Source organism: Platichthys flesus, chromosome 11 (assembly GCF_949316205.1).
Source record: "Platichthys flesus chromosome 11, fPlaFle2.1, whole genome shotgun sequence".
Taxonomy (NCBI): Eukaryota; Metazoa; Chordata; class Actinopteri; order Pleuronectiformes; family Pleuronectidae; genus Platichthys; species Platichthys flesus.
In genome coordinates, this window is record NC_084955.1 from 23,936,314 (window position 1) to 23,961,267 (window position 24,954).

General features: G+C 43.8%; 1 protein-coding gene across 1 annotated transcript in view; it reads right to left on the bottom strand.

The window, feature by feature from the left end:
- The window catches only part of thsd7ab (thrombospondin, type I, domain containing 7Ab), a gene marked incomplete in the record, with an annotated part of 110,136 nt that extends 85,530 nt beyond the window's left edge, over positions 1 to 24,606 (bottom strand). The window contains 1 exon segment of the mRNA XM_062400282.1: positions 24,057 to 24,606. Within this exon segment, the coding sequence (XP_062256266.1) occupies positions 24,057 to 24,210 (154 nt within the window).
- Between the last annotated feature and the right edge of the window lie 348 nt (positions 24,607 to 24,954).

A 24,954-nucleotide genomic window follows, 5' to 3' on the forward strand; every position in this document is an offset into this window, starting at 1 on the left:
AAGAGAGGAGGACTATTTTTGCTCCTGACTTTTTGCCTGGTAACATTTTTGGGGGATTTTTTGTGTTTCTCCTCACCAATGACAGAATTTAGGTTTATTATCAAGAGTCAGATTTCACCACTGAAAGGTAAAGGGTTTCTTCTTCTTCACAGGGAAGCAGATACGTTTAGTATGTGTGTGTATATACAATGTTTTCCATGTTCTGAAAAGGAATTGTCTGTAAAACAACAACTTCCACTTGACTCTACAGTTCGGTGTGTCTTCAGATGAGAGACACAGCCTGAAGTGTCCTGACAGATGTTTAATTTATCTGCGTTGTTTACTTTACTGTGTCCACGTTGTTTCTGGTTGTCACGTTTGTCTGTATTTCATTCTCATGTTCTCAATTTTCCCCTCTGGTGGACAATCAACAATTCTATTCCATCCTATTCTGTTCTGAAGGAAACTGCTTCCTGTCTTGGCACTGAATGCTGGAGTTGGACTCAAATCTTGTCTACTACGGATGTGATACCTTGGGATACTGGCTTGAAAAATACATAAATATCACAGAGAAGGGTACAAAGGGGGGGGTAAGAAAACAAATCTGAAAAGAGGGTAAATGATAGGCTGTTCAGAAGAGGAGGCTTTTGGAGGCTGAGGCTGTTTAAATCACTCACAGAAAGGAAGCACATGTATACGATTTCCATACAAATGATAACAGCAGACTGGGTTGAGCTGAGACTTTGTGTCTGGCCACTAAAGATAAACATGGAAAAATCCCCCAGAAAAGAAGATGAACCGGACGTTTTCAGTTCAGCAGGATCATAGAAACTTCTTTCTACTGTGTCTGTACCTGTACACTACATGGATTTCATCATGTAACACGCTCCTGATCTTCTGTACTCACGGCCCTGTCGTCTCAGCCAGCGAGATAACGTGAAGTGACATCACAAGGAATATCATTATGTATAAATGAGCCACCCGCTGCCTCAGCTTCCTCCATAAATTATCAGGAGAGAAAAGAACAAAGCTTTCAAGGAACAGCAACACGATATTAAAATCCTTTTGCTGCTCGCTGCAGTGAGAGAGAGAGAGAGAGAGAGAGAGAGAGAGGAGCTAATGGACGGTTCATAGTGAGCTGCCGGAGGAACTTCACTGTCGGAGTCCAAAGTGAGGGAGCATGCACACACACACACACACATACACACACTCATTATAGTTATGAGAACACAATGCATTACCTAGCCAGCCCCCTGAACTTGTGAGAATCGGCCAAGATGTCCTTGGTTTGAACAAAAAGTGTAAAGTAAAGCAAAAGCATCTTGATCGCCCCCTAGTGGCTGGCTACTGCATCAGTCATGAACCCTGTCTCCTCCATGTTAGTGAATGGGACATGAACTTAACCTTTTTCTCTGTAGTTCTTGTCACATTGACGTATGTTCAAGTTAATTCATTATTTGATGCTATAACAAAGAGTGAAACATGATTGACAACTAAACTGATCCAAGATGGTAACCATGGCTCCACCCACTTTCACTACTGATCAGACTCAGACTGCAAATTATACCTAAAATGCAACATGGCTGCTTCCATATCCAGGATATTTGAGCTTCATTTTTCTACCATGGGAGGATGTGGAGAGGCGTTGCACACAGCATGTGGTTTGAAACAAAAATGAGTCCTCACAACCACAGAAAGACAAGTGCACGCACCACATGCACACACATGCTCAGTGCTATGATCGCACCGGGGGTTGAGAGCTGTGAAAACCACCACCCTCCATCTGAAGGTTGCCGAGACAAATGAGCACACAACTCTGTCTTTCTGCCCTTTGATTTTACTGCTGCACCACTCCAGGTAAACGTGTGTGTCTGTGTGTGTGTGTGTGTGTGTGTGTGTGTGTGTGTGTGTGTGTGTGTGTGTGTGTGTGTGTTACAAGGACAGAAAGGAGATGAGAGCTTTTAGCATATGTACCTTTTCATGAAATGTACACACTACCACTCAATGGCCTGTTGATTTGTGAGCCTCTCATATTCTGTTTCCCCGCGTGGATCCGAATCCGGAGGAAACAATCACAGAGAACACTTGAACCTGTTCTTTATTTTCAGCTTGACACACATTCATCTCCAATAAACACATGAATCTGGCTCCCGCCCTCCTTTTTGTTGTCAACCCTCGGTTGGCGATCAAACAGTTTCTTCAGTGTAAGCGGAAACAACACAATTGGATTAAACACATGCCAGATAATAGCTTCCTCTGTAACTCTGATGGAACAAGCCGCCCGGGGAGCCAATCGATTCTCTCGACTCACACCGGAGAAGTCAGTGCTTGGACTCATCTCACGTAGACACCTTTGCCTCTTCCTCAATCCAGTGGTAAGGTCGGGATTATAACACAGAGGTGGATTAATCAGGGGCCGGCATCGGGAGTGGAGGAGAGAGAAAGCTGAAACCATTAAACATGGATTAGAGAGGTAATGGCCAGAGAGTGGGACAGGAGGACGGGGTGTAGGAGTTCAGTCAGGTGGGCGAGCCACGATGACATGAACCACAACGGGGGGGGTTAAAGAAAATAGCATTGGGTTGTGGCAACAACCACCCTCAACATGCAGCCTCCGTGTTAGCATGGAGAGGGCTGCATGCTAACAGGCGGCTCCATCTGTTCAAGAGCAAACAAGGGCGCAAAGGAGCTGGTGTTTGTGAACGAGTGCATCTGAGCTCTGAGAGCACCGGGGGGGAGTGGGTGTTTGGGATCTGTTTGTTTGTGTGTCTGTGCCTGTACACGTTGCCGCAGAGGGCATTCGCTGTGACAAAACCGCGCAATCTGGGAATAAATGTGAGTTAATGATGCCGCAAAACCAGATGTGTCTCGCTCTCATGTTGGACGCTGTGCAGATGCTTCTGAAAGGCGAACGGCATATCTTCACACCGACTGCACACTGTGGTATTAAAGGAGAGTAAGTGGCTCGGTGATTACAGATCAGTCTTTGTGCATCAAATGTTTTTTGTAAGTGAAACAAATGGTGCATTAACACAGCAGCAGGACGGGAGTGTTTGATGCAGATTGGAATGAGATTCCTACTGATTTGCAAATTGTGGGTCAATCGACAGGAAAGTTGAAACCTCTGAGCAGATTTGTGTGTCAACAGACTTTAGGATTTCGAGAGGTTGTGAGGTACAAGAGGATTATCAAAACGTGAGGATTTAATGCTTTTAATATACGATTGTTTGCTGAATGTCAAGCAGTTGTTTTATCTGGAAAACGATTATACATGATTTTATCCTCTATCATAAACAACTGTCATATACAACTTCTTAATGTGCAGAAACCAAGGAGGCTCATCCAACATACAACCTCAGACATCAATCGTCCTTCAACCAAATCAAGAAGAACTTTTCTTTTGAATTCAGGCTTTGGCCGACTTAAACGAAATCCTCCAGAAGGGAATAAAAGATAAATTCCATATGAAAGAGGGTTCCTGTTGGATCTGGCAACAAGTGTTCTGGTTTTGGCCACTGGCGTATTTTGCCTCCAGCACAGTCCTCAGCAGAGTTGTGTTTTGCAGATGAGACCCTTGACTCCAAAGACTCACTTTCAAAGGCGCCCCAGTGGTTTGAGGATCAAAGCAGCCCAGTAGCTGCCCTGGCCCGTCATCTTAAACGCCACATTTTTCTCAAGAGCCAAACATTGCTCGGCAACACTTTTACTACTCCCCGCACTCCGCAATGAGACTGAGCAGACAAATATGAAGAGACGATTGGTCGATATGAGCGTCTGATTTCTTTTTTTTTCTCCATAGAGTAAAGCTATGCTCGTCTGAAGTTATGAGGAAATTGCTCTTTGAATTATCATTACTCCTCTTCCTCAGCTGATGTGGCTGTATTTGCTTTAGCTTCATAATCTGCAGTGGAAACAGAAATCTAGATTTCAGATCCCGGCCTGGATCGACGGAGACAGGATCAAACTTGACAGTGTTGCCTCAAAGGCCAACATGGTGTCTTTGAAGGTTGTTTGATGGTGGCGGCTTAATAATGTCAGCTGATTCTTCTGACAAGCAGACGTTGACAGACATATCAGGGCTTACCGGCAATATCCTGGATAGACCGAACCCGACAGATGGAAATAGATTTCAGATGAAATTGAAGAGGGCTCTTGCCTTTCCTCCTTGCTGTGTAGGAAAACCCTGCTGCCGGCAATATATGATCAGCGTTAATAAAGAGGGGAGTTCTGACTTGATCAATCATAGCATTTGGCGGGGGGGTACACGAAGGGAAGTCTTATTATTCCCTCCCTTGGGTTTGCTGCTCCATCCTGAGAGGCTGCATTCATTTTCACAGTGGGTCTCTGTTGTCTGTGCGGCTCTCTTTCTCTTCCACACCCATTCCATCATCTCTATTCTCTCAGGCTCCTTCTCTCTCGCTCTCTCTCTCTCTCGCTCTTCTGTCTTCATATTCCTATCACTCTCCCTTTATAAACAGAGGTGCCTCCCACTGGGGTCAGCCCGTACATGAGAGGCATTTGGATTCCACTCCGACAAGTGTCAAGCACCATAAGGTTAATACTGTCAATTTCCATGCGACAGACTAAATAGCGTTTGACGGCAGCAGCTTATTTCACCATGGGTAGCTTGTCTAGTCTGAATCTTCCTCACTGGTATTCTCCTCGTCATCCTCACACTTTCTCAGTTTCAGTTTCTATTTCTCTGAAGAGTGATGCACTGTAACATTTAAACCATATGATGACTAATGATTGGTTAGTAAACATAATGAACATAATGAACATATCATATACAGTGAGTTATTTAACCCTCACAGAGAATAAACTGCTTTACACCAGACAATGCATTTCATAAATAGTTATGAGACAGGAGTCGACGGAACATAAATGTGTCTTTGTTACTTTCATCTTGAGGATAAAACAAACAACCACTGCACCTCATTAAATGGGACAGAGGTTTTCAGCCTGAATTTAAACATTGTCACCATTCATACTTATGAAAATGCAGTAACTTAAATGTCAGCCTGCTGAACCCGGACCTCATTGTTTTTTACTGCCTCTGTTAACATCCACACAGTCGTGTTTTCTGTGCCCTTAAATAATACACAATGAATTTAAGCAGACATTGAAAATCCTCTATGAAGCTACGATAGCCTCGTCCACTTAGAACTTTACAGCCTTCCCGTTAACTAAAAGGTCAAGAACTGTCAAGACGGCTCAGTGTCGGTCAACAGCTTCAAGGAACTGAACCGTGAAATGAAGACACACTTTATCCAAGTCAGCAGAACAAGCCACAGACTCAACAGTATTCATCCTGAACTTAAAGACCCAGAAGTTTTAGTTTAAACACCAATCGCCTCCGGGTCACCGTTAATCAGGTTGGTTAGTAAACTGTGAAGGTCGGCCTCCACAGTATCCTGCATGACTGTCTACAGCACGATAAATACATGTGCTCATATCCTTCCTGGGATAACGCTGCTGACACTTCTCTCCTCCGCAGCTTCCTGGGTAGTAAAAGCACATCGAGATGATGCAACATAAAGCCGCCATCAATCAGGAGAAGCCTCCGTGCACAAAAGTCCTCGAACAACCTTCACTGACAAAGAGACGAGCAATATGACATATTCATGGAGTGCAGTGAAACATAAAGATGTGGAGGTCAGGTGGGATGAGGAGCAGATGAGTTTGTCTTTTGGCATCGATGGCCTCAGTTTGTGTCACATGTACTCGTCCTCAGCTTCGATATTATTACCATGAGTTACTGGGACCATTAATGTCTTCCAAACCGTAAAGGGTACTCCCACATCACACAAGTCCATCTAATAAAATACTCAAACGTCAATAAGGACATTGACAGAGTCAAGGTCACTGTAATATTTCCTGTTCCCCATGCAGGCACAACAGATGTCTACCTCCAAGACTAAAAGAGAGGGTGCTCTTTCTGGGGACAACTTAAAGATAAAGATCAGAGACTAAAAAAAGATGGATGACACATGTCCACTTCCTCCCAATATCCAGAAATAAAGCCAAGATATTGCAGATATGAAAACAAGGGTCTTACACTGCAGACGTCATTTGGAATGTTTGCAAGGTAGTGACTGGAAGACAGAGCCATGGACGTGTCCCTCATTTTAATATCAGATAAGCAATGATACCCAAACTTGGACATATAACAGTGATATGTACTTTTAGTTTTGCTCATGTCCGATCTGTTAACATGGAGGAGATGGGATTATTGACCTATTATTAGCCACCAGAATGATCAAGGTGATTTGTTACGTCATCCATCTTTACATACATGTATGTCTTGGTTTGGCTAATGACCAAATAAAGAATTGGACGACAGCTTAACAAAGTGTTTGCCGTGTTTGGATCCAGATTATTTTGGCTTGGCTTCCAGATAGTGGGAGGACGTGGAGACTGAGTCAATACCCAGGACTCTCTATTCCACGGCTCCTTTCCCAAAGACAACTGCACCGACTGGCTCCCAGTGATGTCACCGGCACAAGATGGCAGCATTTGTATCTGGGATATTTTGGTTCACTCTTGTCCAGTAGGAGGAACGTGTAGAGTAGACACAGTGTCCATGTTTCCACACAGCAACTGTCCTCAGCACAGAGAGAGGACTGTATACTGTGTTTTTAATCACTCATAGTATAGTAGCTGCTCTAGGAAGAGAAGACAGCTCTGTCCAGATGGAATAACACAGTGACCAACTCAGATACACAGTGTGAGTGTGTGTGTGTGTGTTTGTGTGTGTGATGTGGGTGTGTGTGTGTGTGTCTTCACAGGTGTCAAAGGGCATCAGGACTTTACTGGGCCTGCGGTCACAGGAGATGCACATATATCAATAATGTCACATATTCAATAACCGTGGACCATCATAGAGAAACGGAAGGGAAAAACAATCTCCTTACTTTCTCCCACATCTGTGGATCAAACCATCGCTCTCTTCCTCTCTCTCTCTCTCTCTCTCTCTCTCTCTCTCTCTCTCTCTCTCCCTCTCTCTCGCCCTCTGCTCATCTACTCCTCATTTAGATCTTTCTTCATCCGCGCTCCCTAATCACATAAACAGCAGAGGAGCTGCAGGGTCCTCGGGCTACGTTCACTGGGAACAGTAAACAAGAGAGGCCACGAGCACTGACGAGGAGGCACTAATGATTTTAATCCTGTGTAAATTAACAGCGGAGTAATGGAAGGTTTCATCAGAAGTGAGCCTCTGTTAAATAGTGCTCAACTAACATGGAGATCCGACCCATTGCTGCTGGGGCTACTGGTGCTGCTCCCACACTGGCTGCTGCTCCTACTGGGATTCAAAAGTCATGCTGCAGTGTTTTGGTTTTACGACAGCAGGTCTGACGGGAAAACAAAAAACAAAAAAGCAGATGTGGACGATGGAGGGAAGGGCGGGTCCACATCAAACCATGCCATGTTCAGATTGTCCACAGTTTGACTGGAGGGTTCACCAGCAGGACACAACAGCAGGGATGACCCACATTTCACTCACAGACACACAAACACACATTTCCTCAACAGTTTTATTCTCGTCAGGACAGAAAACAACAACAACAGGATCAACGGCGGATACTCAAGTTCCCAGCTGTAACCCAGAGGGAGAAATGATGTCAACACTTCCAAAGCACAAGACTTCACCTGGTTAATGGACAACTGCAGGATCCCCACTTTCACACATGCACACTGCTAAAGGTGCGAAGACACATTCAGGTACACAACTGAAAACAAACACAACACACAGAGCAGAGGCAGGAGTTTTACTCAAGAAAGTTGAGGTGTTTTATTTGTACGATCTCTACAAAGTAGTTTATAGCAAACTGAAGTTATGAAACCATGTATTAATGAAACTAGTGGATTCAATTATAGGGTTTTGATGATCAGACAGTACTCATCATGAAGATCTACCGTCGAACATAATCATCATCAACAAATGTGCTAATTATTTTCTCTGGTCTTGATATTGAAAATCAGTGCAGCGATTATTAATCATCTGAAGCGCTGCAGCTCAATTTGTTGTGTATTGTGTCGTTGTGGGTTTTGCAGAAAGTAAATTCCCCGTTTCCCCTTGAGGTTTCTTCTGCTTCAACTTTGGAATAAAACTCGACTTCTGTCACAAGAAATTCCGCCAAACGTCAAATAATAGCAAAAATTAGAACCGCTTGTTCTCAAACAACGTCTGCAAATTGATTTGATTAAGAACCCGACTGTGGAACCAGCTCAGGATGAACTGCTTGATGGGTTTAACATTTTCCATTAAATAGACGTCAAACGAGGGAGACAGGTGCGGCCACAGGTAGCAGGGCCGAGGCGTCCACATCCTCCCAGTCATCATGCTATCTCTGCTGCTATGACTACAGCTGTCAGAGGCACAGATTGTTCGGGGGGGGGGGGGGTGGGGGGGGGTGGAGGGGGCAGCTGGAGACATGACTGACGGCAGTGACAGCTATATAATCCTGTCCGCGGTGCTTTCACAGACACACACACACACATAATATTCACTGAGGCAGGTGCGGCCCGGCTGAATTAGGGCTGAGTCGACGGGTTGTCGGCTGACAGGGACTTCTAATGATGAGCTGAGGGTCCACGTACACAGGGAAGTGGGTTGTGTTATTTCTCTACTCTTGTTTCACTCGCTGCTGAGGAGCAAGACAAAGAACCTGATAAATGCACAATGCACGGTCTGATGAGCGGTGAGCGTGGTCGCTGCTCGATGAATTCCAACACGCTGAGTGATGGAGAATGCGGTGAATACACCAGGGAGATAAGACGTAAGCTGCAACAGTCCCACAGGGAATGCTTACCCTTACTTCTCCTTATTGCTCAATCACTGTAATCTGTCCACTGCAATAACGTCGATGTGTACTTGTCTTATCACTCTCGACAGCACCCTCGACAGGCTACAAGAATACATGATTTCCTTGGGAGGTGACTGGAATGATACTCAGATCAGGTATTAACTGTACAATGACATTCACCTTTAAACAGCAGCCGTACAGACAGGAAACCATCAAAAAGGCAATGATAGACATTTACTAACTGACAGCAGCTACTGCAGAAAATATTAAATATCTATTTACCTGTATGAAAGTCGTTCTGATTTCTCATTTCTACAAAATCAAGTAGAAGCAAATGAGGCCGGTTAAAGGGAATGAATAACCGAGAAAGGTAAATTGCAGCACTCAATCATAAGAAATGAAATGCGTCAATCCCACAGTGTCCACGCCCAAACAGTGCTTTTGCATCTATAATGTATAATTAACATCATGCAGTATTGAAGAAGGCTTGAAACTGTATATTAAAACCATTAACACCTTAGTAAAATGTTTCCTCACTTCATACATCTTTTCCAAACCAGTGGGGGAGCAGGAGAGAGACAGGAAATGGGCTGATATTTGTACCAAACAGGACAATTTGATCACTGCTTCCAGGAGGAGGCGACCCGATTCTCCCCCGAACTCTGTGTGACCACTGGATTCTCAATAAGCGCCCTTTCAGAGAGCTGAACCGAGGAGAATGTAAAAACGAGGACGTGATGGATGACATACTCCGAAGCTTTGTCTTGCAATTAGTTGCGGTTCAAGTGCTCCGAGGCCCTTCAACATCTTGTGGATGGTTCCTTCTTTGATGATAAAGATTTCCTGCTGTGGAGCTTCTGGATTAGTTTCATCAAGCTACACTCAGGTAGAAGAATCCACAGATTATTTGAGACGCTCCCATTCTTCACCGTGATCAAAGTGCCACAACAAATAACAGAGCAAACAACACCGGCTGGTTTCATAAGTGAAAACTTTAAAAAAAAGTTAGTAACGAGGAATTAAGCATGTTAATTGAGGTTTAAAAATAATAATCACTCTTTCACTAAGCACTCGTCAATTTAAACATACATGACAGTGGCGTGCAGAAGGAGCAGGAAGCTCCTAGCTGCCTGCAGTGAGGTCAGAGGTCAACGTAAACATGTGCCACTTCTGATCACACACGTCTATTTGACAGTGACATCATTATTGCAGTGACTGGTTTGCTTGCAGCCATGATGAGTCATGTGTGATCTTTGGAAATAGCAGCAGCGGAAATATGTAATGGTACAGTCAGGAGACGATGACTCTTTTTGTCAATTGCAAATTATATTTTCAAAATTGTGATAATGCAAATTCTTTTGATTTCATTGAATAACTGATTATTCTATGTATTGTGAGTATTGTGGGACTACTTGGATACTTTGCACATCTTCCTTTGCACAGTGTATTCTACATTTCAATCTAATCATGTTCTATATTTCTTTTATTTATTGCTCTTTCCTCTAAGTTCCTGTCTTCATCTCTCTCTTTGTTCTGGCAGCGCTTGCCTCCTAATTGCTCCCCTCTCTCCCCGTGTTTGTTATGCACCAAACACGAGGGTGAGGGGTTGAGTCTCATCTTGTTTCAGCAAACAGGGAAACGTATTGGGACACGGGTCAACGCCGGACTAAAAATGTTTGTCTTGGTTTGTTTGAAGTAAAAATAAATCCACCAAATGAAGGCGACAGAGTCGGCGACTGAAGTGTTGAGTCAAGAAGCAGAGCCCCGATGACGTGGCACAGTTTAAGAGAAGAGGAAAAGAAAAGGCCACCGTGCAGACGATGTGAGAATCTGAACATCATCAGCCCCGGTGAACACGTGCTGCAGGGCTTAAAGCATCCGGTACAGCCCTGTGTTCATGGCAGATGAAGAAAGTTGTGGTGTGAACAGCCAGTGCAGAGGTCACATGTGCCGTGATGAATCACAGTAGCCGGGGCTGTCTTGGCTGCGTGTTCGTTAATGAGCGCTCTTAGGGGAGTGGGCTGCGTCAACAGGAGAGGACACATCAACGCTGCATCGCTTGGGGGATGTTGTGGGATGTTTCTATTAGATCCAACTGTGAGCTCTCCAAGTCATCTATTCTTAGCATTCAACATATCTTGGGCAATAAATGGTCGTAGTCTAATTTGTTTTACACCACAAATATGATAAGCAATATCAAAGACAGCAGTATTTTAGTTTGCAAGTTAAAATCATAAAAATTTGTGCCATAGACATACGAAATACTTGATTCCCTCCAGTCAACCATAATGTTCGATATATTCATTAAATGGCATTTCCACTTTTTCAGGATTTAGGTCCAATCGGACTCAGACAGTGAATCTGAGAGGATTTGGAGTTTTCTTTATTGATTACACGAGGAAGCAACCGGACTGAGCTGCAGCTGTGTAGTGACTGTTCATTAACGTGCCTCTCATTAGTGTGGTGTCCTGTATAACTTATCTGAACTTTAAGAGAAAATTCATGAATATCCCTGGGCTGTGCACTTAATTAATTAACGGACACTTCCAGCCTATGTGGACCTTAATGTCTCTGCAGCTACAAACACTGAGGTAAAAACTCTAAGCAGTATTCTAATAAAAGATAAATGGACGCTGAGAAGTCTACAGATTTTGTGAAGCGCAATTTGACTTCAAACATATTCTACATCACAAATAAAGTAAATGAAATAACCCGTCAGGAGGTGACAGAAGTTCTCTGGGACATCGTTCTTACGTTGCTGCATATTTCACTGATGATCTGAAATGTGCATCATGCAGCTGCCATGCTGGTGCTCTCCCTCTCTGAGTATTATCCTTGGCTCTATCTGAATTGAGTCTGAATGTGTCGAGGTTCCCCATTGGCTCAGGTTTGTCGTTTTTAAAGAAATCAGGCAGGTTTCTAATGCTCTGTTTGCAGTTCCAATGTGTTGGGCCTGTAAAAGCCACTCAGAGAGAGTGAGTATGAGAAGCAGGGAGTTCAGGATACAAGGTTGAGAGCTGTGTGTGTGTGTGTGTGTGGGGGGGGGTACTTAAGATTCAGTCAATGGCAGTGGAGTAAATAAATATTTTTAACTGGGTTTTAAACAAGGTGTTAAATGGCAAGTTTCATGTCCTCTGGGAGTTTGTTCTCTCTCGCTGAACAGTTCTACTGAGTGGGCTGCTCCACCTCCTAAATATCCTAACGCAGCATTTAAAACTACATTTTATAACATCAACTATTAGAGTGAGATAGAAACCTGATTATTGATCTGAGTTTCTAGATGTATCATAGAAAGAAGAACTTAAAAGGGAACTCAAGTTGTCAGGTGGATTTCTTTGAAGATACCAGAGAAACTATTGTTAAAATAGTAAAAGCTGCCAGAAATAAAAGCACAGACATGGATCTTTTGATTTCCTCAGAGATGGATGGAAGCAGACTTTGAAAATTCACATCTGAGTCCGTGATTAAGCAAACATCTCCTATCAGTGTAGCAGCTTCACAGAGGAGGGTAAATGTGGGTGTCTTAGGAATAATGATAACTGATCATTTTTACTGTTCTGTCAAATTTGACCCTGATAACAACATGTGATGTACAAATAAAACATAAGTCTCAAGGGGTTAATGTCAAGGAACTGTCATGTTTCTTTTCTGTCAGTGTTAAAGTTCAAGTAAAAGAATCCAGACTGAACATTGCCCATCAAATGTCTGGCTTTAGTTTGGCAGTACTTAGTTTCTTCCAATTAAGATCATTCTTCTATTGAACGTATTGTTTTGTTATTAAAAATAAATAAAAGATTGAACACATCAAACCATCTTTCTTCCTGTCTGTTACTTGCACATCAAATTAAAATGCCTTCGGCAAACCATTACATAAGAACATAATCTGCAACTTCAAATTTGGAATAAATCAATTGCTCGTGATGACCTAGACATTTTATGTAGCATGTCCAGTAATGAGCGCAAAGTGTGAATATGATGTATGTATTAATTAGACCCCATTATACCATCATTATTAAACTACAAATAACTTATTACACTAAAACTATTACATTTGACTGTTGCAGTGCATTTTTTAATTGGTCATTTAGCATCATACTGTTCAAACATGATCATGAATTAATATTTAATTAAAAAATAAAAACCACGGCCACATAATGACACTGACTGATTCCTCACAGAGATGACAGGAGATAAGAGAGGATGAGAAACCGCCGCCCCCACAATCTGTCACATACTCGCACTGAGCTATATATAAACCCGGGGGTGTGACCACTAAAGAGTTCTCTTCCCTGGCTGTAACTGCTCAAATACAGAAAAAGCTGCTTTGTTATCGACATTGTGTTACAGAGAAACGCTACTCACTATGCTTGTGTGTGCATGTGTGTGTGTGTGGTGGGTGGTGGGGGTGGGGGGGTGTATTTGCCAAAGACCCAGTGTGTGAAGTGACACCCATGAGTGCAGGCCCACGCTATCCACCCACAGCTCAACGCGCAGCGAGAGCGAAAAGCGCTAATGGACGAACGGATAAATAGGCATTTGAATCAATGGATGGATGAGGAGCTGGATGGAGTTCAAGACTGGAGTTTTAGTTATGCAACCATTTAAAAGCGGCAGAAATAACCTCAGTGGTTACGAGACAAAGGACACAGCCAAAGCAGCACAGTCCTCCTGCAGCAGAGCTAACGTCTGACCAGGCATTAAAGTGTTTTATATTTTACCTTTAGGACAAAACAGATAAAGCTGCCTCTAATGTATTCCAAAAGGGAAGCAATCCATGTTCATAATGCACCTTGAATCATAAACCTTCTGTACTGAACACATCCTGAATATTGAAATGAGGAAGAAGAACCGTCTTTGCTGCAGAGACAATCACTAGAGACAAGTTTATATCCCTTTGAAATTCTCATTGAGACGGAACCTGTACTCAGGGAAAAGTGTGTGTGTATTTGGGAAATGCTGGTTTATAGTGGATGTAAACTTTATGTTTATAAAAGCTAAGTATGAAACTAGAAAGTGAAAACAAGGCAAAAAAAAACACAGGTAAGAAAAGGTGAATATTGGATTCAATTTAATTATATCGGGATTTTGAGAACATTACGCTCTGGGCTGTAAACAAATTGGCTCATTTATCCATAAATATATTTTGTGTATTGCCTTTTCCTAGTAATATACATAATATCCGCATGTACGAGTTTTACGTCCTTCGAAGTGGATTCAATTTGCCGACAACACCATGTGTGTAAACAGTTTTCAAGGGAAGGCTTGTGACAACCGCCAAAGTAAAGCGCAACTAGATTCATAAATTATTCAAAAACACAGTACAGTGATATTGTCAATTAATCTGAATTCCTGTGAATATACATGACATATCTTTGGATTAGTGGGATAAGTTTTTGTGTAAACATTATAATCCACTAATACATGGATTTTGTCGTCTGATATATCCTAATCGATAATAAAAATAATAATTGGTAACAGTTGTTGTGTTTGTCGCTCTACGTTGGCCATGTGGTACACTGCTGACCCCGCCTCTTACCCCAGGTCAGCTGTGATTGGCTCCAGCCCCCGGGCGACCCTCAGAGGAGAGGCAGCCTAGATGGATATATGGAGTGGTTGTAAAACCATACTCATCTACATTACAGCGCTTTATCGACGAGGGCTAGCCAGCGAGTATGGATTGCTTTCTTAAGGTCCGGCAACTAAGTGACAGAATACAAACTCTGGTTGATTACATTAACGTTCTGCTCTGTAAGCTCTTAAACGATACATGTGGGCAGCGACCATCCACACGAGGACACGCACACACACACACACACACACACACACACACACACACACACTCCATGCTTGCTTGTCTGCTGTAGGCACAAGGAGCTACTGAGCCTTATCAACCCACCGGGATATGCGTATAAGGTCAGCCCTGCCCTCCCTGAGGCCATCTGCTGCCCTCCCTCTAATCCAGGGGCTTGTCACTGGTGATTAGCCAGCCTCTCTGTCTCTCTCCCCTCCCCCCCACCATTACATATTTCTAGCTTATTATGTTGGTACTAGTGATAAAGCATGCCATGGTGTGCTCTCTTACCCTAACCTCCTTTGTATGGATTTTTGATGCCTTTAAATCCTCTGTTTCCTCTCTCTCCCTCCCTCCCTGATTATTATTTCAGGCCTAATATGGCTGTCGGGGGCTTAAATGAACTGTGCTCTCCACGACTTTTTCCTCTTCCTCTTTTTTTAAGTTGATAAATTAACTACCCTTTTCCTTTTCCTGTTGGCATGTGCACTTTTAATAGGGCTAAGTGTTTCTTGGCACCAAAAACCCTTGAAACGCTGATAATGAATGATTTCAGGAGCAGTCCCATGAATAAAGCTCAGGCTGTGGTGTGTAGCAGCCCTGAATGCAAATGAGTCCGTCGTATTAATCAAATGTTTGACTGTGAGGTTTACCACAAGCTGGACTCTTAGTATCTGCTTCAAATCCTTATCTGTCTACGAGTGTGAGTCATAAGTGCTGCCTGTTATTGTGCGGTCTAACTCATCTGGGATCAGTGGGTATTTTCTATCGTAATAGATTAAAAAGACAAATCGCTCATCTCGCACAATCAATAATTCTCCTGTTTACAAGTAAAAGTATTTTCTTCTATTTTTATAATTCCACAAGCAGTGTGGCTCCGAGTTGGTGCAAATATTTAGATCAGAACAAGTCGAGATAGATTGACACAGTATGTTTTTGCCGTGTGGATGAATCCTGATGATTTAGAGGAGATCCTCGGACTTCTCCTCCAGCAACACAGGGAGGTTGACATTTGTCGTTTTGTCTCAACACCTGTTTTTATTTGATTCAGGCAATTGTGTTGATTATATCCATGATGAACTGTAATACCTCTGGTTATGTTTCATGGAGCTCCACTTCCTCATCAATAAAGACCAAATATCTGCAGAAAGATATTCCCATCCACCTCAAATGAACTTAGAAGATAGAGCTCATTAGCAAACTTTAGCATGCTAATTGATAGCTAGTAAGGTTAGCATTGTGCCAACTTAATACTACTTTTAAAGCAGATATCCAGGCAGCAGCCAATCAAGTTCTGTTTAAACAAATAGAGTTGGAGCACTGGAGGAATGAGGCAGCTGGTGAACCTGGTGTTTGTTCATCTGGTTGTGTGTTTTATATCTTGTGTACTTCTCTTTAATATTGTAAGGACAGTTAACCATGGTGAGTTATCATTAAAAGACAACTATGCTGTGTGTCCCGAACATGAAAGTTGTTGTTATGACAATCGCACAATCACCAGGCATCAGGAACTCCAGCCGTCAAGCGTCATGGCAACACTTACCTATGTGCTCTGTAATTGAAGTTCCAGTACCGGTGCAGAAGTATCCTGGTTATGATCTATTTATATTATTCTAAGCTATGTTTTGAATCGGTCAACATCTTGTCCTTGTTTTGAAAAACCTAGATTAGGTTATATCAACATTTTGAAGAATCTGGATTTGCTTCCTGTATAAACCATAAGATGATCAAAGGGTGGAAATCGCTCGTAAACACGTGTTATCATGAAATATATATAATCAGGTTTCTCATTTTCCATGTAATCACAATCCAACCAGGATACAGCATGTAAACACACTCAACTGAGCCTAACTACATCCTCACAGAGCTGCTCGCTCAACTTCTGTCTTGCATCTGCAATTTATCATTGTGCAGTCAAACTTAAACAAACCACAACGTGCACGAGACAAAAACAAAGGTGGTGGTGGTGGGGGTGGGATTTAACATTATACCACAGAACAACTCGATCATGTCAGGGACTAGTAAACACTGTCACAAACAATTACCTAAAGCCACTGTCCTGTCACTGTTGTTTAAGGCACTCTGAGGAATCACTGCACCATGTTTTCTCAACAAGCCAAGAACACACAATTTCAAAATCATTCTGAAATGGGGTCAAAACTGCAGCAGCACGATGTGACTCTCAATAACAAATAGCATCGTGGGTTATGTAAGATTCAAACCTGCTGCAGCTCAATAATCTAATGTAAAGTTCTCATGGTATTCAGGCAGATTTAAAAGGTTCGCTATGTGATTCTTTAGCCCCACACTAGATTAAAGCGGCCTGTGTTTACAGTTCATCACATGATCTAATGATGAATTAATCTTCTTGCCTCACAAGAGTGAGCGCTTTGCAGAGCGTCTTGTGCTCCATCAGATTACCCACTCCACGGCAAATCCACGACACCCAGTCAGCCGCTCTACAATGAGCTCTCGGGTGCGGAGAACGCTATCAAAATATGTCCGTGACTATCCCACAGCTGAGCGGAAACAATTGATGGCTAGTGGGAGAAATGAAGGATTAATGACAGGGCCACAAGATGGATGGCGGGGGGGGAATATTTACTCCCGGGCCTCTTTCATCTCTTCAGCTTTATTAGAAAAGCAACGGAGGAGGCAGAGCAGCCTCTTTTCAGGTAAATGTCACTGCTCTCTTCAGTGACGCTGCTCTTCCTCTCGGCTCATGTTGCCTCATGTGGGAGTCGAGGGCCTGTTTTGAATGCCACGCCCTCACCACTAGTGTTCGATTTCTTCTATATGCATCTAAAATTGTGGCTGGGTGCAGAATTAAAGGTGTAGTTCACCAAAAAATGTTAAATCCAATGATTTTCTACTCACCACTCTGCCGAGGGAGGTGTTTTGAGTCCACAAAGCACTTTCAGGGTTTCAGGGGTAAACGCCGTTGCAGCCAAATTCAATACAATTCAAGTAAACGGCGACCACAACTTCAAATGTAAAAAAAACAACAGGGAAAAATGCCTCCATTCTGCTGCTGTGGTGTCATCCAAGTGTCTGTATCCCTGGAACCATCCCTTTAACTCCTTGTTTGTGAGGAGACACCACAAGGACGTGACCTCCGTGGAAAACAGAAGAACGCAAACCCCTTTCTTTATTTTTCGGACGAGACTGAAGAGACAAAATACATAAAACTGTGGGATATTAAGGAGCAGATGTTTTCCAGATTGACTTCTTGAGGCATGACTTAGACAATCCAAGGGGAACATGAACGGAAATAGCAACTGCACAACTAGCAAAGCACTAAAACCTTCACCTTTCAAGCAACTGAGCACATTCACAGACACATGGAGCTCTCAGCAGAGTCCAGAAAAAAAAAGAGTGGGTCAGACGTTGCTGTCATATACTAATCTTTCCAGAGCAGCACGTGTCTCACAGATGTATCAGGTCAGGGCTGATAACCAGAGCAAAAACATCCCTAGATAACAAAATCTATCACTGATCTGCTTACTCACGTCATGAGCGTCCACAGAGCACACTGGTCAGGTTGCACAATGACACAGTGCCCCATCAAAAGCATATTATGAGCCATTCGAGTATTGCAAAATAAGTCAGTGGCAAATCCTCTTAGGTCTCTCTAAATAAAGTTTTTTGGATGAAGTATAATCTCTAATCCAGCCATCCCTCCTATATCAGTAATAGCCAGGTTTTAGAGTAAGCTCTGCCATTTAGATTAAACAAACTCCGGCATCACTTTGGCATCTTTCTCCGCTGAATGGATTGGCCATTTTTGCAAAAAAAAAAGGAAGCGGTCTGGGCTGGAGAGTGGAGGGGGGGGGTGATATCGCAAAAGCCTCAGAGTATATCAATCTGGGTCAAATGTGACACAAATGCTTTTAAAATCCAATGCAGTGTAATGGAACGCCGTGGTCCTGCTCGGTATCATTTGTGCAGCAGTGACACCGAACTGCAGTTACCACCCCCCCCCCCTCGCTTCCCTTCAAACTTGAGCCGCTATGAAAACATTAAAATAAAACTTCCTTCCTCTTCTCAGCAGAGAGATGCTGAGGCCACCTGGCTGCTGCTGCTTGTTGTCTTTTCCACAGGCTGCTGAGTGCTCACTTTCCTGTGGTTGTAGGGCCGCGACTCACACAAACGCAATTACGCTCCATTCCCTCCCCAACGCAACTGAAAGTGAAAACAAAAACCATCGCATGCGGAATTAAAAAATTAAAAACCCACTGGCGTGCTCTGTAATGAAAAATGAAAATTCCCAAGGAAATTGTCTTAATTTATATGCATGGCCTAAATTTGTTGCCTGTTGCTAAAGACGTCAAACAGCGGCTTGCCAATTAACTACCAGACTCTAGTTTGACCTCCGGCGGTATGCTAATTAGGGTCATAAGGGTCACGTCGTAATGCTGTCGCTAAAATGAGGAGGGACTCTCTGAGGGATATTCTCATTTGGGAGGATGCCAGTCACAAATCCTGCTGCTGCTATCAAAGCCGCAGTGACTCAGACGGATGTTTGTTTCTGGCTCAATTCGAGACAAGTGTCGGACGAATATAATGCAGCTCCGCAACGCAGGTATTAGCACACGGCTATTTTGGGCCAAAGGATTTTCAGGGTTTGAAGAGACACGAAGTTCTACTTTAAGCCTGAGACAAGAAGCGAGTGAGGCTGGTGCTGAGGTGAGATGAGGATATGAATCCATCAGCTAAGAATGAGAGGCTCGTAATGAGAAGTCAAGGACATTACTCATGATTGTAGATGATCAGGTGAAACTGCCCGAGCTCAGACTTCTCTTCTGAGTCTTTCACAGAGAATAAGACTTGAGAAGCAACTTAATCAAAAAATCAAATTGTCCTCAAATTGTCCTAGTTTTCAGCACAATTAAAAATAATAGTTATATTACAATTAAGAATCATCATAGGTTGACAGTAGGCTCACATTTAGGATTCATGCTATAGAGAAAGTTTGGCCTTTTCACACAGATTCCACAAAGCTAATGAGGGAACTTTCAAAGACATTAGCGTTGAATATGAGTCACAACCCCCACGAAGGGTAAAGGGTATCGAGCAGCTCAACATGGAAAGTCATTATAGTTGAGGACTTTCATCACCACCTATACGCCTGTGGATTTAATGGATGAATCAGACAGCGTAGGTCACTTTGCTCCTGTCGATGAACGGCACAATTCACAGTCACAGGCTGGGAGGTAAAGATTCCACAAAGCTTTATCTTCAGATGCAAAATTAATTAATGGCCCAAAGTGCAGGATGAATAATCAAATGGATTTGACTGTCATACCGGAAGGGAAAATATTGTGACTTCGAATTTATGAGAAACATTATTATGTACTTTTCTTTTCCCGGTTCCAGATTCTCGGTTTCAGGCTCCACCTGCGCCCCTTCCCCCAATTACTTCTTCCACTAACGCCCCCTGGTGCTGATTGGGCGACGTAGCGTTGTGTGCTGTGCGGCCATTTACTTTATTTCCCATTTACTGACCCAAGGCTGTGCATCAATACCAGATATTCTTTCCAGCACGCACACACAAGGGACAGCTGGTACACTGTGAGGACATATTCACTGAATTTGACAAACAAGCATATTGGATTAGAATCGCTTACACTCCCTGTAATGACCTTGACTTGCTGTATTGAACTTGTGAACCATCACACCCACTCTCCCTCAATCTCCTGGATGGCCTCTCCGGTGGGGCCGCTGTGATAGCAGGTGATTTTAAGAGAGAGCCGCTAACAACGAGGATGACATCCTTCACCGCTAGCGCCTCTGTGCAGTGAAGAATGTGTTCGGCTAACAATGGGCTGTCAGCGCTGAGTTGCCCTGTCCCCGTGCATTGAGAGGTGACATCAGTGGAACGTGGTGACACACAGCAGCGATTTCACAGCGCTGAGAGCTGTGTCGGACCAAGACTCCATTGTTTCTGCGGAGTGACGGGTCATTAGCGATGCAGGTCTGACAAATGCAAAGTCCTATACATGCAAACACGCCCACGTCCGTCCACATACTGAGCAGCTAAATGATCCGGAATCATTTCTTCATCTCATCGGATAAAACCAAACAAGAGAAATTATCTGCCAAGAATATTTTGTTACCAGATGAGGGTTGTAAATCAAGAAACTTAACTTATTCATAAAGAGGCTTAATAATGGATGGAGTGTTCAAGTGTGTGATTCCTGAATTAATGAATCCAACAAAAGGACATGTATACATGCTCTGTGTGCAACAAGTGGCTGATCGGGTGTCTTTCTGCTGCATGGCAATTGGCCCCATTTGCATTTTCCATCGTCAAATCAAAAGGTCTCAAAATGTTTCTGTTACCTAAACGGTGATTGAAACTTATTGATTTATCAATTCCACACCAACGCGTTTTGACTTCAAGCAAGAAAACACACAGACGTTAGGCAAGTTAGTGCAATTAGCAAAAGAGCCCCCGCATGACTCAGGTGACTTAACAGGACTCCAGCTGAGACACACGTGCTGGGATGTGTGACTTGACCCTGTGAGGCGAGACAGTAGGTGACATGAGATTGGCTTGATCAGAGGCAAGAGGCGACTCCTGCGTAATCTAAATGATACTTTACCTGGATCTCAGGGGAGATTACAGGGCCGCACTAAGGGTGTGAGTTGATTAGAGGAGATCAAACCGATTTTGAGACAGGTTGAATTTTCACACGGTTAAACTTCTCCTTCACCTTTATAAACTCAAAGAGCCGGTGAAGACTCAGATAGCATGACCATCAAACTGCGATGCTCACACCTGCAGTAGCGTGAACATTGAAGAGCCGAGGTATGGAGATGTTGCAGTGTGTTTTCTTGAATACACCATCACCTACTCCACCACCAGTAATTGCTTTGTCCTCGGGCAGACATATGAGGTCTTGACAGCTGAAACCCGGCAACCTTGTCGCTCCAACAGCTAATGAAGCCGGCTCACGGAACCAGAATGGAAAGATATGCCTGCCGTGTGTGTGTGTGTGTGTGTGTTTGTGTAGCTTTGTGTGTCTCTGTGCCACTTAGCAGATTTCTATTACACTTTCTTTCCACACTGACACATTTATTTCATGAATTTGCAAAAGACAGCAGCATTTGTTAGATGCATTGTCATCCTGGTGCTGACGAGAAAAAAGGGTCCTCTGAAATTTACCGCTGCAGTGATTGAAAAAAAAAACAGTGAGATGCTAAAACAGCGATGCAAAATATAGCATGTGAGTATAAGACGGGGGAAACGGAGCGATGGAGACGCGAGGGGAGAAGAGCTCGGGCTGGGGGGGGGGGGGGGGGGTACAGTTGACAGGATGCGACAGGGGGAAAGAACTGGTGTGAATATAGAGTCTGAGACGTTGAGCAAAAATCTCTGAGAGGTCCAGGAAAAAAACTGTGGCATGCCATTATCACCATCATCATCACCACCGTAGTCCTCCCAGTGGCTGTAATCAGTCTCTCAAAAATATCCCTTGCAGTGTCAGGTGGAGCTTCTTGTCTCTATCGGCCTCATTTGAATAGTATTTTCAAAGCAACACAGAAAACTGAAGTGTCTCACCTTCCAAAAACAGATACATCATATTTTCTCAGGAGGCGGTACAAGCGGCGCGGGCCCAATTCCCCACAGTTTGGAAGACAGGGGCCGTATTTCAGCTAGACTCATCAATATGCAAAACATCAGAGCATTGCTCGCCACGAGAATATTCCCTCCACTGCACACTCTGCAAATGTGCACAAACATCATCACATTTTGTGTGGTTTTTCTTTTTAAAACAAGCTTGGATTGGCGAGAAAAAAAAAAGTATGCAAATCTTGTGCAAACATAATCACATTGTGATGAAAAGCACTGGGATTCAAAGCCCTAAATTGCCCTATGTGATTTTAATACTCTTCAGGCCCTAGTCAAATCAAAAAGCCACTGTGATAAAAAAAAAAAAAACAGGACATAAAAAGGAGGAAGGCTCCAGAGCTGAAATCAATGGGCTACGATGTATTTGGAGAGTGAACAAACTCCCAACACTGGATTATATTTCAAAGCACAGCGCCTGGAGCTTCCCAGTTGAGGAGCATGTATAGTGTGGGAGAAAGGTGCTGTGGCGTGGGAGAGAAGCGTAATCACTATGACCTACAGTAGGCTAGATGTAGGTTAAGCTAGTCCCTCTCTCTGCCTGCAGTGCTCCCTCTGCCTTTCTGTTTCTCAAGTCTGTTCCCTGGGCTGTCTTTCCTGGGTTGTTAAATCCCTGCTTCTTTAATCTCCTTACGCTGCTACATCCTCTTTAAAGATGCAGAACCACAGGAGAGACGTGGAGATACGTCAACCAGGGACGGCTGCTGGGGAGGGCGGGGCGGGACAGGTGGAGTGGGGGGGTTGTTGGAGCTGGCGATTAGGAAAGAAGTTATACTACTATTTGAAATAATCTAATTTTTGCTGAAAACCTGTTTCTGTAAGAGGAGAGGACACCATAAGCCCCGGAGCTTTAATGTGCACCTGATGATTAAATCAAGACATTAAAATGATATCTTCAGGGACACTCCAGACTGCAGAGATAATCCTACTAATTTTCTAAGTGTCCATTAGCAAATATCATCCCAGTGATGATCAAGGCTCACTGTATCCCAGAACCTCAAAGTAGTGCTAGGCATCCATTATTGATGGTGCACATCAACAGTGATAACATTATTCAATGGAACCCACTGTGACACTTCAATTGACTCTGTGAGAGTCACTTTCTGTCAGTCAGGGCAAAAAGCAAGTGTGTGTATCTTACAACATGCATGGATTTCACACACACACACACACACACACAAACACACACACACACACACACACACACACACATATACACACACACACACACGACCCCCCCCTCATCTCCATCACTGATTCTGTATCAATACCATCAAACATCTCTTTACTCCGCCTCCTTCACCGAGCACTATTGTGCAGCAATGCCTATCAATCATCCGCCTGCTGTAACACGCAGCAGCAACATCTCAATAATGGTCCATCACCTGAGACACAGCGAGATGAAGGTAATCAATTTGAAGACAAGCGTCAGGGTTCTCCTGCGTGTCACATTCTGTTCAGTGTGAGGAAGAAGCTCTTCTCTAGATTTCTGGGCCATCGTCAGGTCTATAGATCTGTGAAGTTCATCTAGGAGGAGTCGTGTTTCTATAAGTGTTTGTTCTGGAATCACAGACCCATGAATGTTTCTCTCCTAGAGCTAAGAAGCTTTTATTTTCAGGAAGGATGCACCGATTTAGAAAATATTCCCATAAATCTAAAACTTATCACCATGTTCAGTCTACATCACAAATATGATCTCCTCTGACTGATCATTGCCTCTGAGCCTGTGAGTTCACGTACCACAGCAGCAGCCACAGCAAGAACCGATCCACCACCAAACATCATAAATGCACCATACGTAAAACCAGTGATCACATATAATCTGCAATGAGTCGTTCAGCTTTACCTGTTTCCCAGAAGTAGACGGACTTCCCATCATCTGTCTGTGTGTGAGCCTCCCAGAAACCACAGAGCAGCAGCAGCAATGTCACCAGAAGGTACCTGCTCCCCTCTGTCCTTCTCCGGAGGGTCCCTGCTGCACCCCTCCACCCCAGCCCCATGGTCCGCCACAGGATAAAAGTAAAATCCACTCGGCTGAGAAGGTCAGCAAAGGCAGTGAAAAATAAAAAATAAAAAAAAGCAAACAACAACAACAACAACAAAAAGATAAATCACACTAGTCCCAAAAAAAGGCAGCGAGTAGTGAAGTGTGCTGAGAGAGAGGGTGTGAGTGAGGGTGAGAGAGGGAGAGAGATGTGTGTGTTATCAGTCCTGCAGGAGTTCAGGTCCAGTGCTTGGTCTCGTGAAGGACAGAGAAAGTTGTTGTTTCCCAGTTGTGCTCCCGACTGGGCAGGATGGTCCCGTGGGGGGGGGCCGTCAGAGTCGGGGGCTGAGCTGCAGACGGACGGTCGGCTCGTCCTCCTCCATCGTCTCCGCTCCCACTGTTGCCGGTGCTGCCTCTGTCCTCTGGCTGTGGAGCAGTGACAGTGGGCGAGTGTCTGCAGTGTTGTTCGCCTCCCTCCCTCCCTCTCTCATGCTCTCCTGCTCTCTCTCTCTCTCTCTCTCTCTCTCTCCGTCTCCTATTCGCTCACTCGTTTGCTCTTCTCTCAGTGCCACCCTGCTCTTGCTCTCTTTCTCTACTCTTGTTTTTTCAATTTTTTCTCTTATTCCCTCATCTTCTCTGTCTCTCTTTCTTATTCCCCACTTTCTTATTCCCCCCTGTCACTCTCACATGCTCACTTCTTACTTTCCCTCCCCTCCATCTACCCTTTCCTCTCCCCTGTTTCCTCTCTCTTGCCTAGGGC